We start from the raw sequence: 14,330 nt of genomic DNA on the forward strand, positions 1-14,330 counted from the left end.
CTAAGGGTCAGACTTTGAATCCTGCTGCAGTCCTCCTCTATCCCAAAATAACCAATACGCTCGCTGCCAGTTATTCCGGCTGCAGGAATATCAATGCGTTGTCACTGATAAACCTGTGTTATAACCTTATTGGCTGAACCACCCTGGACTTTGACATCATTAATCCAAACACTAAGTGGAGGGCTCTTGTCTACAGGCTTCAGGGGCTGAGTTGATTGATTGGATAGATGCATTTGTCCTCGAGTGTTATTACACAAGATATACGCATCACAAAGGCAAGGAGCCAGGGAGTGGATGGATATTGTGAAGAGGCTAAGACTAATAGACTAGAAAAATTGATCAATATAAATAGAAGAAACCTTCAGTAAAACAAGGTCCATGAGGCAGAGAGCCCCATCTAAAAACAGGTTGGTAAACAGGACGAGAGAGAGGATTGTAGACATTTCGGGAGGTCAATCAGTATGGAGAAGGCATAGGAAAACCAGTAGTAAGAGAAGCACTAGGAATGTACCTAACTGGCGATATATAAAAAGGTCAATCTTGTGTCTATTATGTGCTAGACATGAAATAGAGGCCGAGAAGCAAATGTTTTAATACGTTTTTAAAGGCAGTTAGAGAAGAGGTGGTGCGAGTACCAGCTTGGAGTAAGATCCAAACTGTGTGCACACATCAAGAGAAATGTTGGTTCAAAATGTGTTTCGTGTTCAACGCCGGTGTTTCCAGAAATAGAGAATCAGAACTGCAGAGGTTCCGGGATTCAAAAAACGTCTTTAATTTCTTGCCCAGATAATGAGATTGGTCAGCAAGATTGAGTTTGTTAACAAATGTTCGCTACATTCAGGTGGAACGACCTTTAACTAAAAGCCAACTCAATTTGCGGAGGACAAAGACAATGTGCCTCGGAATGTGCAACTTCTGAGATCAGGCAGTCAGATGTGACAGATGTATGCATGGGATATTTGGGTAGGGCAAGCTATATTTAAGAAAATGGAGATTGGATAGTGTTTCTGGTATCTAATGTGGCTAGGACCAAGACCTGTGTTGCTTCTTTTAGGTCCGAATGGCAAGGTTTGAATCTATTGAGTAGTCTTTGCAATCTTTGATTTGGTATTAATGTGTCTGTAAAAATGTATTCTGTGTTGTCAAGAATAAAGCCATGTGACTTGACACTCTCAATTCTACTCAGAGAACAGTCCAGGTTATTAGTGGAAACCAGCCATTTCTGCACTGTGATGGAGGAAGTGTAATGTTAGAACAATAGCATTTTTATAGGATTACATTTGAGGTGCTGATGGGTTATCTAGCACTGAATTTTCCTTAAAGTATAACTACGTTTTTTTGGGATATTAACAATATGATGCAACGGATTCTTATACCATAGAAGTATAGATTGAAGACATCAAGGGCTAAAACAAAGCACTTTGAGGGTTAGCAACTCGTTTCGACAAGGAGCTACCAAGTTTTATCAATTGTGATTAGTTTTCTAGACAGGATGTAACAAAATTAGAACTTTGAATTCAGAGCACATGTGGTCTAGCTTGTAAATGAGTATATCATGATTGACAGTATCAAACACCACCAAGAACTTGAGTAAGAAGCTAACAAGATTCATTATTGTCAAAGAGAGGTAGAGCATCATCAATGAGTTGCAAAATAGTAGTCTCTGTTCTGCAGCATGCCCTGAATCCAGGATGGAATAAATAATTATAAACAATTATAAGTAGGACACCATCCGACTGACACACAGTTTTGTGTTCTGTAGGTAAGTGTGTCTGGAAATTCAGGAATAAGACACTTAAGTCAGAAGTAAGGCACAGCTGCTCACAGAAATTATAGACCATTCTTTACTCAGTTTAAGCTATCACTGTCTATTTGACGTTCCCAAACAGTAGGAAAACACATCAATTTCGAATTTTGTCTGCCATCTCCTGATGGTGGCATTCAAAAAAATCATTTAATAGAGGCTATTAATGTCGCACGTCACCATGCTGGATATTGTAGATGTTTTGTAGCCTCAAATCTAGATGACTGACTGAAAAAGAGATTCGAGGCTGAAACATAAAACATTTTGACTTATGCCATTATGGGGCATTTGTATGAACAAGTCCTTTTGCGATTCCTTAATAGCGATTTTTAGCGAATTGCTATTAAGGAATCGCAAAATGCTATGTATGTAGGAATCGCAATAATAATTGTGATTTCTTGATATTCCTTAATTGCGAATCGCAAATCGCGATTCGTAATTAAGGAATACCTTCCTATTCATTCCTATGGGCGTAGAGGCCCATAGGAATGGATGATAAGACATTCGCAATTTACGATTACCAATTAGAGAATCCCAAATTGAGAATGCCATTTCAAGGTCGCAAGGGTGTCAAAAGGACACCCTGATGCAAACCTGAAATGAGCATGTGTGCACATGTGGTGCACATACGTGCCCTAAGGGCATGTATCTGTGCCACATGGAACTTTGAAAAAAAGCAAAAAAGTGCTTTTTTCAAAGAATTTGCAAATTACCACCAACTGTCAGTTGGTGGTAATTTGTGATTTCTTATGCCAAATTCGCACAACTTAGGTGCTTTCTACATCACATTTAAGGAATCGCAATTTGCGATTCCTTAAATGCAATCGCACAATAGAGAATCGCAAATTTTGCGATTCTCTAATTTGCAATGGCCTTTTGGGATGATACATCCCAAAAGGCCTTTTCCCGTTCGCAAACAGGCCGATTCGGCCCGTTTGCGAACGGGAAAAGGGCTTGATACATATGCCCCTATGTCTCTTCGGTGGTAAGTTGTTTGGTGCACCTATTTCCACCTTATTACGAGAGCATACGTTTGGAGGTGGTAAATTGTGACATGATTACTAATTTATATTTGTTATTTTGCTTTTTATTGTGGTAATGATATATTCTGTTATGTTTTCTATTGTGTTTTTGTGCTGTATTATGGCATTGGGTTTTAATATGATGTAATTAGGGGTGTGCAACTTTGCATATTTATATACATTTTCAGAAAATGTATGCAAAATTACGTGAAATTATGCAAAATGCAAATTTGTTATTTAGTGATATATTGTGGTGCAATGACACATATTGAGCTAAAAAAAGTGCAAAAATAAAAACGCTGTGAACATCAGCTCTCATACAGTTGTTCTCATGCGTTCGCGGTAAGTTTTTACAGCAAAAGGCACATTCATGGTATATTACTACTGCAAATGACATGAAATTGTGTCAAGTCGAGTAAGGAGGAATTTCGCATAACAAGCGTAATGCGAAATTCCGGAAATTATGTGAATTATTCTGGCGTAATTTTAACCTTGTCCAGGACCTTGTTGTACAGTGGTTGTTGTGCTGTTTTGTTTTAACTGTTTTGTTTTATTGTGCCTTCTATATTTTTGTTCTGAAGTCAATTTGATGTGTGTTATGCTACTGTGTTATCTTCTGCTGTGCCTGTAAATGTTTTACTTTCCGAAAGTAAAGACATCTACATTTTTCTCACTGATTTCATAATTACACTGGGAGCATTAGTCGTGTTACTAACCCCATAGACATTAAGAGGTAATGAATTATAAAGGATCTTTATACAAAACAGTTCTCAAAGTCTAAACCCTATTTAAAATGGCCTATAACCAAATCCATTCTCAATCTAACTTGTTTCCCATCACACCACTGTTTCCGTACTAACACACATGAACATTATTACTTATAGCAATGGCTGATGTATTTGGTAAGTAATGTAGTGCTCCCTGGAGTTGTATAGCAGGCGTAGGGGCGATAGCTCAGATGTCATAATGGGATTGTTAGTTTGAAAATTAGCAATAGGCATTTACTTTTGAGAACACATGTATCAAAAATGTAAGTGCACTGCACTACTACTGCAAGCCCAAAAACCCAAAACCATAAAACAACTCCTCTGAATTTTTTTTCCACTTTAGATGTAACTCTAAAACATTACATGTAAAAACTGTAATTTTAAAATATTTGAAACATGACACCTTCTCAGTAAACACTGTAGACCTTTTCCAGCATCAATTGCGCATTGTTCCGTAGCTCCATCATTCGCCATTTTGAATTCTATTCAACCTCTTTCTCATTTACATAGGCTAAGAATGCTCTTGCACATGCACTGCAGTGTGCCCGTCATGAATGCGAACTACTACGTGAGCAGTACGAAGAGGAGCTGGAAGCCAAGTCTGAGCTCCAACGTGCTCTGTCCAAGGCCAATTGTGAAGTTGGTCAGTGGAGATCCAAGTATGAGACTGATGCTATCCAGCGCATGGATGAACTTGAGGAAGCAAAGTAGGTGCCATATTTAAGTACAAACAAGTCTGAGACTCAACCACCCTCCCTCATTTCTGACTGTCCTTCTTTGAGCACATATCTAAATACTACATCTACCATAGAAACTGCACATTGTAATTTATGGATATTCATTTCTGAAGCATAACATACCCTAAGGTATGTTGTGTTAGAACCCCCAAACTCCTTAAGATGACACTGACAAATGTGGTTCGTTTGTATTTTATTTGAATAAATGTGAATATTTCAATGAATCTTTGTAAGCATTATATTCAGGAGTTTTGCAATATGTTTGTAAAACACTGGACTGTTTGCAGGCAGAACATAGTTCATGCTCACCTGATGGAGGAAGAATGCTGGCAACAAAGACACCGCATGGTCCCCTTCCCTATATTATTTCTGTACTTCTTCCTTTGTCTCCAAGTCAGGTCTGAGGGTATAAACCGCGTTTCCTACCACAGCTGCCCTGGAGAGCGTACACATCTATTGCAATCACTTACTGGCCAATACAGAGCATAGTCAAAAATTGTCCTTCCCAAAAATAACGCTAAGAAGGGAAACTGTAACCCTATCCGATTGGAAATTTCTAACTTAAGCTATGCATTTGCACTGATTGGCCGCACACAGTTGCCCTATTTCTAAGGACTTGACATCCACTCTTCTGCTCAGAAGCCCATACCATGTTCTACCAAATTCCAGGGCTGCGAATAAAGCTTCATAGTTCTAGATTCCACCTTATGCCTCTTTCATCCAACATCACACACTACCTGCCCCTATATCTCACTCTTAGAATTTCTTTTTCATCCCTGCTTTCTTCCTTTGTCACCGTTTTTTCATATTGTTGGAAACTCTTCCTTTTGCCCTGTTTACCCCCCTTTTTTTGCTGAACGATACTGACTGACTCTGACTGTTACCTGGGTTCTGCTAACCAGGCACAGGGCCAGTGCTATGTTTAAAGGGGTACATGCAATAGGGAACTTGTACAATTGGCAATGACAGACCCTATAAGTCCCTAGTAGATATTAGGGCCAGGGGGTGCAACCTGCCTATACGTCCCTAGTATATAAAAGGGCATGGAGGTTTAGAGGACCAGCAAATTTCCTGCACTTGCATGCATAAACTGCTGTGTGCCTGCTGTCTATTTAAAGGCAGTCCTGCCTTGCATCCTGCCTTTACCAGTAAATTCTCACGATTGGTATTGACAGACCATATAAGTCCCTAGTATATAACAGGGCTAGGCAGTTTGGAGGATCGGCAGATTTCATCCCCTTGCATTTGTGCACTGCTGGATGCCTGCTGTCATTTTAAAGGCAGCCTGGCTTTGCAAACTGTCTTTAAAAGTAAATTGTGTGAAATTTCGACTTTGGTGGTATGGACACTTTAAAAGTGATAGTCTACCTTATTCTTGCATATTATGCACACCCAGCGTCTCCCCCAGGAGGTGTCCTAGAGGTGGGGGCCATGTAACTATAAGCAGGGACCTTATAAAATATGTTTTATATGCCCTAGTGAGGAAACAACTGCCCATTTCATTTTCCCATTTGCAAATAATTAGCTCCATAGGCTAACGTAATATTTTATTTAGGTATAACTATTGGTAGGAAAGGAGTAACAAATATAATTCAAGGACTTAAATGATTGGTATTGATCAAGTCAAAAACGTGCTACTGTTGAATTTATCATACCAAGTACAGAAGAGAAGTTATAGAACTTTCTGTTCTGTAAGCCTAAATACAACATTCTAGTGGTCTTTGCCGAGTCTGCGTTGATTAGGTGATAAGTGGCCTGGATGGAGCAGAGGTTATCTGGTGGAGAGAGATCTGAAGCAGAGAAGGCTAGGTTAAAAAGAGGAGGCAGGGTAAGTCAAACTGTCAGCTACCAAGTCTTTGAGCAAGGGGCACATATACTGAGACCTTAACTGGACCCTATATCATGTTGGTGGTCTTACTACCAGTGGTAGGTGCACACTTACCCCTACCAATAACTCAATTTTCAACAATGTTTCTCTTCCTTCTTGTTTTCCCCTTTCATGACTTTGTCCCTTTTGGTTTGTGTCAAAGTCTGATTTTGAAAAATATGTGTTGGTCCCCAAAACTGATTGCCGCTATGCCCCTCCTGCTCAAACTAAGCACTGACTGGGGCTCCACTCCTGGTTCAGGCAGAACTGTGGCATCAAACAGAACCACTGTGACTTCGCTCAAAAAAAAAAATTAATGCCCAGAACCAAGTTTAAAGGATAAACAACCTCTAACCTAAAAATGTGACACGATTTACCAAAATCCCATGTTTATGCTAGACCAGCCAAGACAATTTCTTGGACAGCTGCAAGACAGGGTACTGGTCTGTCTTACAGTGGCTTACATGCCAAACTGTGGTCCTAACCATCATGATTTCTGTGCCTTAGAAATGAATCATGTAACATATCAGAGTAGTGTGGGATATGGCTTTGCAATTCAAGTGTTATGATAGTAAATATAAAATGTGTCAGTATGGCATGGTGAGTACTGAATGAACATTCACCCTCAGTGGCCAGTTAAGATGGCTGTAGGTTTGAATCTGTGTTTAATTTCTACTGAAAACTACTCAGCAAAGATTATCATGAGTATCAAGGATACTATGATATCCTAGTGTGATCTAATTACTGAATTTAAGGTACTACAGAAGTATTGAGCACCACAACTGTGTCAATTCTAATATATTGTTGTATTTAACTCTATATTTACATTTTACTGCACTTTGGTGGGTGGATTTAGAAGAAAACTGTTCTGGAGAACTTTATTAGGTATCAATCTACTCTTACGGCACAGTAAAGGAACAATCTCAATTATGCCTTTTTGGGATAAGGCGTTATACATAATGACTAGAGCTCTCTATCATCAGTATCTATGCTTCTCGGTTTGTGTAAATATTGATAGACAGATGAACACACATACCAGATAATAAATTAGTGTAAGTTTTAGCATGTCGTGAGCATACTCATATCTTCAATATGGTTATGCAAATGCTTAACCAATACATTTGTGTTTGTAAGCAGTCTCTTGATGGTGATTTTATTGACTATCACTATGTAAAATTATGCATTTCGTGCTCAATCCTGTTTCCACCACTTTGAATTTTAACATCCATATGTATTCTACTTTTTTCATGGCTAGTTCTCTTGTCACCTCTATAATGTATTTTCCCCACTATATACCAACAAAGGGTTTTGAGTAGGTACTTGCATTTCTGTCCTTATAGTGTTCATCTAATGAATGCTTTAGGTCTCTCGTCTTGATTTCACATGCATGTTCTTATATTTAGTTTTTTGTTGGTGTTGGCATGTGCTACCTACGTGTATAAAAAAAAAACAGAACAAAAACATGAACTTTCTCTAATTATAAATAATCACAAATCTCTTCTCTTTATTTGTATACAATTCAGGCAGTAACTATATTATACATTGGCAAAGTAGCAGTTTACAATAAGGGTATGGACCTGCATCATGCAAGTTTGTAAGAATTTCTCCAGGCAAAGAGAAGACAAAGGGTTTCTACGTATCATGTAGCTACTCTTCGCAACAACCTTATCAGGAGGGTGAACCTCACACAGGCAAACTAGTGTTTCTTATCTACTGCATGGTTCTACGATTCATTTGCTCCACTTTATGATTGGCTTGGACAGACAAAATCAAATATTCTAATTGCCAACAAATAAAAATTGACAGTCAATTCTACTTCGTAGTAAGAGCTCTCTACCTACTTTTGCCTGACTTGTCATTAGCATTAAAGGAAAATGTATCTATGTGATGGAGATACACATGAGGTACTCACCAGCTGACAATGGAGCCAACAAGATACTCTGCTCTCTGACAAATCACTGGTTGTATAACATTTGCTATTTATCACAGTGATAAATCTTCGATGACTGGCACAGGTGTGACACTCCAGGCGTGCTTCCTAAACCGACCTTAGGTTTTGTGGGCTTTGTTTTATGGAATTAATTTTAACCTTCCTTTCAGATCACATAACTAGAAGCAATTCAGAAAATACCTAAACTCTTTCCTATTTAAAAAGTCATTGTATTACTAGCCAAGCAATGAAAGGACTCCTCACTTTCCTTCCAAGCACCATTTCAATGCAACTCACTTTGTTATGGCTTTAATACTAATGCAACCTTCACTTTAACCACTACCCAATATCTCCTAGAGAACCCGGATGCTTACCCATGGAGTAATATAAGGGATAAAGTGCCCTCTGCCGTGCATTCTAAGGATATTGCAGGTCACCAAGGAGTACCATACCCATATAGCGGAACAAGGCCAAAGGATGAGTTCCTTTATAAGTTATGGAACTCAGAGGTGACTTGCAGTATTCTTATCATGTATGGCCGGGGGTAATTTAGACAATATAATACATGGTCACACCATTACCTTCCCCACAAACCACCTAAAACCTTGGTGTATAGTTCTTTCAGAAAGAGAGATCATTTTTGCAAACATGAAAAATATAAAATAGAGCTTCTATTCAAAATTAAACACGTCAAAACCCTGTTAGATATTTGTTGAAAATATTTTTGAGACAGTTTAACACAAGTAGTTATAAAAAAGCAGCAGTTACCCAGAATATGTAAAAACATGAAGGAAGATTCTATATTTTCTATAAATATCTAAGGAATGCAAAATATAATCATGTTCTTTCTGCTAGCACTGTGAGATAGAAAAATAGAGCTGTTCTGTGACCTGACCTGCCTTGCACCTCGGCTGCTGGCAGCAGGCAATGTGACATCAGGACTCGCCTGCAATAACATATTACAGTCGAGTTCCTACGCCTTTTCTTTATAATCCGTGACTGAGTGCGCTACTAGTCACTGATTTTAAAGAAAGTAGATACATTTATACAGGGATATCAGAATCTCATAGAGACAAACGAAGTCCTACACATCTGTCATTGGTGATTGCAGTACAGGGTAATAATGCTGCCAAGAGAATGTACGCTGTGTTTTACAAAACTCACTGACTGTATAAATATTTATATGCATGAAGACATATATACAATAAGTGTATGTATCAATTGTAATTAAGAAATTCAAAGTCTAAGTGAGGCACAACCTATGACTGTATGCAGCAGCAGGTAAGGAAGGAAAGAGACAAAATCAGGTACAGAGGGCAGGCTAGAGGGACTGAGAAGGGAGTTCTATTTGTGAATGGCCACATGAACAGAAGGAATAGGAAGAGTCCTGATAAGTGGAAGATTTGTATTCAGCTTTTTCCTGACTGAATGAATGATAATGATCAGTGATTGTGTATGTTGTTCCAGATCACAGGTGTGTCTGTAACTTGTGTCTTTTTAGATAACTCTAGCCAGGGCACTCCAAGACATATTGGGGCAGATTTACAAGCCCCTTGCGCCACCCGCACGTCACTTTTCCAATGTTAAAAATGACGCAAAAGTGGAGCATGAGGCTTGTAAATAAGCCCCATTGTATCTACTGGCTGATTTAAAGTAATATTTGCATCCACTGGCAAAAAAACATGGTTTAAAAGTAAGATGTCATCAGCATAGAACATGTAAAATATTAATATAATTTACTTTTTATAATATTCAACATATGGCCTATAAGCAGTTGTATCACGTGAGCTGTCAAGGCCCAGGAGAAGTCCTGAGTAAGGTCTATTTTAAATGCAGTGCAGTATTTAGGAAGGGCTTCATACTGCCAGAAAACCATTCTTGAAAACAGCATTATATGGAATGGTAACCCATGTACAAATCAGCAGTCCTAAAGGGGGTGGTGATGGACGGAGCATCAGAACCAATCAAACACTCACACCCAGTCAACAGATCTGGGTTTGATCCATCACCGTTCTTTAGCCCACTCTGCCACCCCAGTTCAGACATGGCCATATGCAAATCAGTCTGACCCTGTGCCTCATGGGAACAGTCCAGCCCAAACTGCCAAGCCATGCCTTCCCTGGACCGGAAACAAGCTTCCTAGGACCGGTTTCTGGCATTTCAGCCGTCTTCAGCCAGGCTTGCTTGAATCCAGTGACAAATCAGCAGTCCTAGCTCATTTGACAGCACGATGATATTACCTGTGTGTTTTTGCAGGGGTAAATGGGAGTAAAGAAGAGGTAAATAATGGCTGAGGAAGAAATCTAAGATTCAGGCCTCACTGAAGGTCAAAAATGAGGTGCAAAAAAAACTGATAAATGTAGGTGATTTTAGTATGACAGTATTGACACTTCTTTATTTATGCCATTATACTGTCATATCATGAAAGGTTATATTCAGCCGTATGTACTTCTTGTAAGTAATGCTATGAACAAGAAAAAACATGTATAAACAGTGCCGTGTAATTCACAGGAAAAAAATTGCTCAGCGCCTCCAAGAAGCTGAAGAGCAAGTGGAAGCGGCAAACTCGAAGTGTTCATCCCTTGAAAAAACAAAACAACGATTACAAGGCGAAGTGGAGGACGTGATGCAGGATCTGGAGCGGGCCAATGCAGCGGCAGCCATCCTGGATAAGAAGCAGAGGGCATTCGACAAGGTATGGGAAAAGAGACCTCAGGGTTCCTTAAACATCTGATTATTTCTTTGGAAACATACAGCACGAGGGGGGTTTTGGAAGAATAAATTACCAGTAAACCAGGGATGTGTGCTTTCTTGGCTGATAATCTTGGAAATTCTATTGCACATGTGAGGAACTCAGACGCAAATTATTGGGATTCAAATCACTTTCTAGAGAGGGACTGTATGCAAAGTAGTATTTTGTGAAATTGATATTTTTGAAAAAACTTTTTTGAAATTGGGTTCATGGATGATGCTTTCTGAATGGCTAAGAACATCCTGTGACATGCATGATGTAAATTTGTAGCTGTCCAATCTAAAGTGGCATTAGTAAAATACACAGTATGTACTGCAAAAGGCTATCCAAAAATTGCTTCCTAATCTATTGTTGCGTTTATCATCTATCTGCAAGCACGTAGAATGTGTGAAATGAATGCTTGTATATTTCAATATATACATAAATTGTTATTTTCCCTTTCACAAATCTCATGTCAAGCTTGTGGCGGAATGGAAACAGAAGTATGAAGAGAGCCAAGCAGAGCTGGAGGCCTCTCACAAAGAATCTCGCTCAATGAGCACAGAGCTCTTCAAGCTGAAAAATTCTTACGAAGAGGCGCTAGACCATCTGGAAACAGTTAAACGTGAAAATAAAAATTTACAGCGTAAGGACGTTTTCATATAATTAAACACTTATAATTAAAGAAAGAAATCATGCTAGTGAATGTCTTTGACTAACAGTATTGATGTTCACAAAAATCGCCATATACAAATTATGCTTTTGCAGTAACAATTTTGAAACCACACAATTGTCCAGTATGTCTCCTTTTCAATACCAAGTATTTCCAAAACATTAAGAAACCTGTCTCGATACATTTTCGAGCACTTATCAAATCCTGGCCAGGTACCCATTCCAAATGTACCCTTGAAGCACACGCATTTCAAAACGAAATTACAAGTAGATTTATAATGTAGTCTAACATTAGCACAATTCTCACTGAGTCTATCCTTGCATTGTGTTACCAGCAGCTTCCTACATAGCGGTAGAGTGCTGCAATCAGTGCTTAATTTGAGCCAATGATATCCGGTGCTCGGTACTGGCACTTAATTGTCAGCACTGGCTCTTGTGATAGCCCACCACAAGGTGGTGCTAGCTGTCCAATTTTGAAAAGAGCACAACAACAGTGTTTAATACGTTACTACCCATTAAAAAGAATAATACCTGCCGCACATGCCATTATTATAGCTTTGGGTGGCCTGGAATAGTCTGAATTGTCGCACTTGTAGGAGTGTGATGATTGGTAGATGTGTTTGTACAGACGTTGGCAGCACTGGCAGGGGCAATGGGTGATGCGGGCTTCAGTGGGCTACCGAGAAGGGCCCTGGCTTTACTTTATTTTACATATTGAGCACTGGCTGCAATACATCTGAGGAAATAATGCTGCCATTCACAGCCACCTCTTCAAAATACAGAGGGGCATATTTACAAGCCCCTATCACCACCGCAACATCACTTTTTTAAGTTGTTGTGGTGCCGATAGGGGTTAGCCTTATTTACAAGGCACTCAATGTGGCTTAACGCTGCCTTGTAAATAAGGCGCCCTCCTATGCTATGCTTAGCGTGAAAGGGGTGGGCAGTGAGTGTTGCGGTGGTCGTTCCACCACAACACCCAGTGATTTTGACGCTGCCCCCTATTGGCAAGGGTGGCATAAATAGGAGGCAGTGCCAAAATTAAGACCAGGAAAAACCTGGTCTTAACTTGGCGAAACGAGGAGAAATGCTTTATTTCTCCTTGTGTTTGCTTTTTCCATGTGTGCAGCACACATGGAAATAGCAAAGAAGGCTTGGATTGTTTATGTACAGGAAGGTCTCTCTAGCTACATGTGTAGGACAAAGACATGTGCTGGCCTGATGTTTTTAGTGAAAACATGTTTTTATTTAGCCTTCACAAATGAGATTTATTATTTGTAAAAAAACTTGCACACATTGAACACCAATAGTGCACAGTGACTAGTCTTAGTGTCAGCTTAGAAATGGATCTACTAATGGGATACCTAAGCTTTACTTCCGCTTGCTTTGGACTTTTTATTGGCAATGCCTTCTACGTATTATGTTAAGAAATGTTAGTAGCTTCCTTCACAATTAAGGGTTCAAGACAAAGGTGATGGTTTATAACGATAGTTGCAATAAATAACAGTTGTGAAAGATCAATACCATGCGAGCAGTGAGGTAGTAGCACCAGTTACCATATTCTTTGCTCAACACAGGCATGGAAGTATGCTCGCTGCCTCTTGTGCATCATGTCCGTGCCACTAACCTTTGAATTCAGGCCAGCGACAACAGTCATAGCCAATGGTTTTAGAACTTTAGTCAGCATGTCAAATTCAATTCAATTTAATGACATCTATTTCTAATGAAGACTAGTTTATCAAAATACCCTATTTTTGACCTTATGAAATGAAGTATTAAATGCTTTCCAGACAGAGAAGGTGTAGGTGCATCCTGAAATATGTACTCGAGTTGCTAGAATTAAAATCTGGAATAAATATGGCATGTTCCTTAACGTAATCTTTTCATAAATATGTGGCTTGTTTTTTGTGTGTTTAGATGAAATATCAGATCTGACAGACCAGATCGTATCTTATGGAAAGAGTATGAATGAGCTTGAAAAACTAAGAAAACAGGCCGAACAAGAAAAGTCAGAGTTGCTGAGTGCCTTGGAAGAAGCAGAGGTATGTTATATATTCTGAACTATACAGATTATTTTTCTGATTTAATAGTAGAGAAAACTACAGTTCTGATCTGAACAGTCATTGGTATTTAACAATGCACTAGCTGGTCTTTCCAGTGGAAATGAGTTATGGAGAACATATTCTCAGTGTCATATGTGTTCTGCTAGTCTATAGGTTCAAACCTGATACTGTTCACATCAGGTGCCATTTAGACTCAATATATTACTATGAACTCTTCCCCATCTCTGTCAGTAGCTTCATTTCTCAATTATAGTGTTGCACATCCATGGATTTAGCATATTACTTTTGTAATCATTCAAATTGTGCTGCTGAAAAAATGCACATTCCATTGTAAAAGGAAATGGAAATGTCAAAGACTACCACATCTTTACATGTAATATGGACCCGTAATTTAACTTTCAAATCTCCTTAGATGCAATAAAAAATCAATTAACTTTGTGAGGGAAATGCATTTCAACAGCCTTCACACAAACCCATCCTAACTGTTACCTCTACCCTAGCCCTTTCCTAACCTTAAACCTCACTCTAACCCTACACCTAAACCTGGTCTTAACACGAATACTAATCTATCCTTAGTATCAATTCCTAACCTTACACTAAAACTATATTGTTTTGTTGGTTTCCATCTGTTTTTTTCTATTGCACCCTGGAATGTTTTACCTCTGCAGATGCTTGAAACCTGCTAAATATTCTAAGGGGCATGTGCTTCCTTAACTCAGCATAATCGTGTCCCCCCA

At 39.0% G+C, this 14,330-nt stretch overlaps 1 protein-coding gene across 2 annotated transcripts in view; it reads left to right on the forward strand.

Annotated features, from left to right (window-relative positions):
- The window catches only part of LOC146809876 (myosin-3-like), a 290,498-nt gene that overhangs the window by 214,275 nt on the left and 61,893 nt on the right, over positions 1-14,330 (forward strand). For both annotated transcript variants that reach the window (XM_085616730.1, XM_085616731.1), the window contains 4 exons: positions 4,104-4,300; positions 10,639-10,822; positions 11,339-11,504; positions 13,448-13,572. In XM_085616730.1, coding sequence (XP_085472856.1) covers positions 4,104-4,300; positions 10,639-10,822; positions 11,339-11,504; positions 13,448-13,572 — 672 coding nt within the window. The remainder of the gene's footprint in view (positions 1-4,103; positions 4,301-10,638; positions 10,823-11,338; positions 11,505-13,447; positions 13,573-14,330) is intronic.

Source organism: Triturus cristatus, chromosome 7, assembly GCF_964204655.1.
Source record: "Triturus cristatus chromosome 7, aTriCri1.1, whole genome shotgun sequence".
Lineage (NCBI taxonomy): Eukaryota > Metazoa > Chordata > Amphibia > Caudata > Salamandridae > Triturus > Triturus cristatus.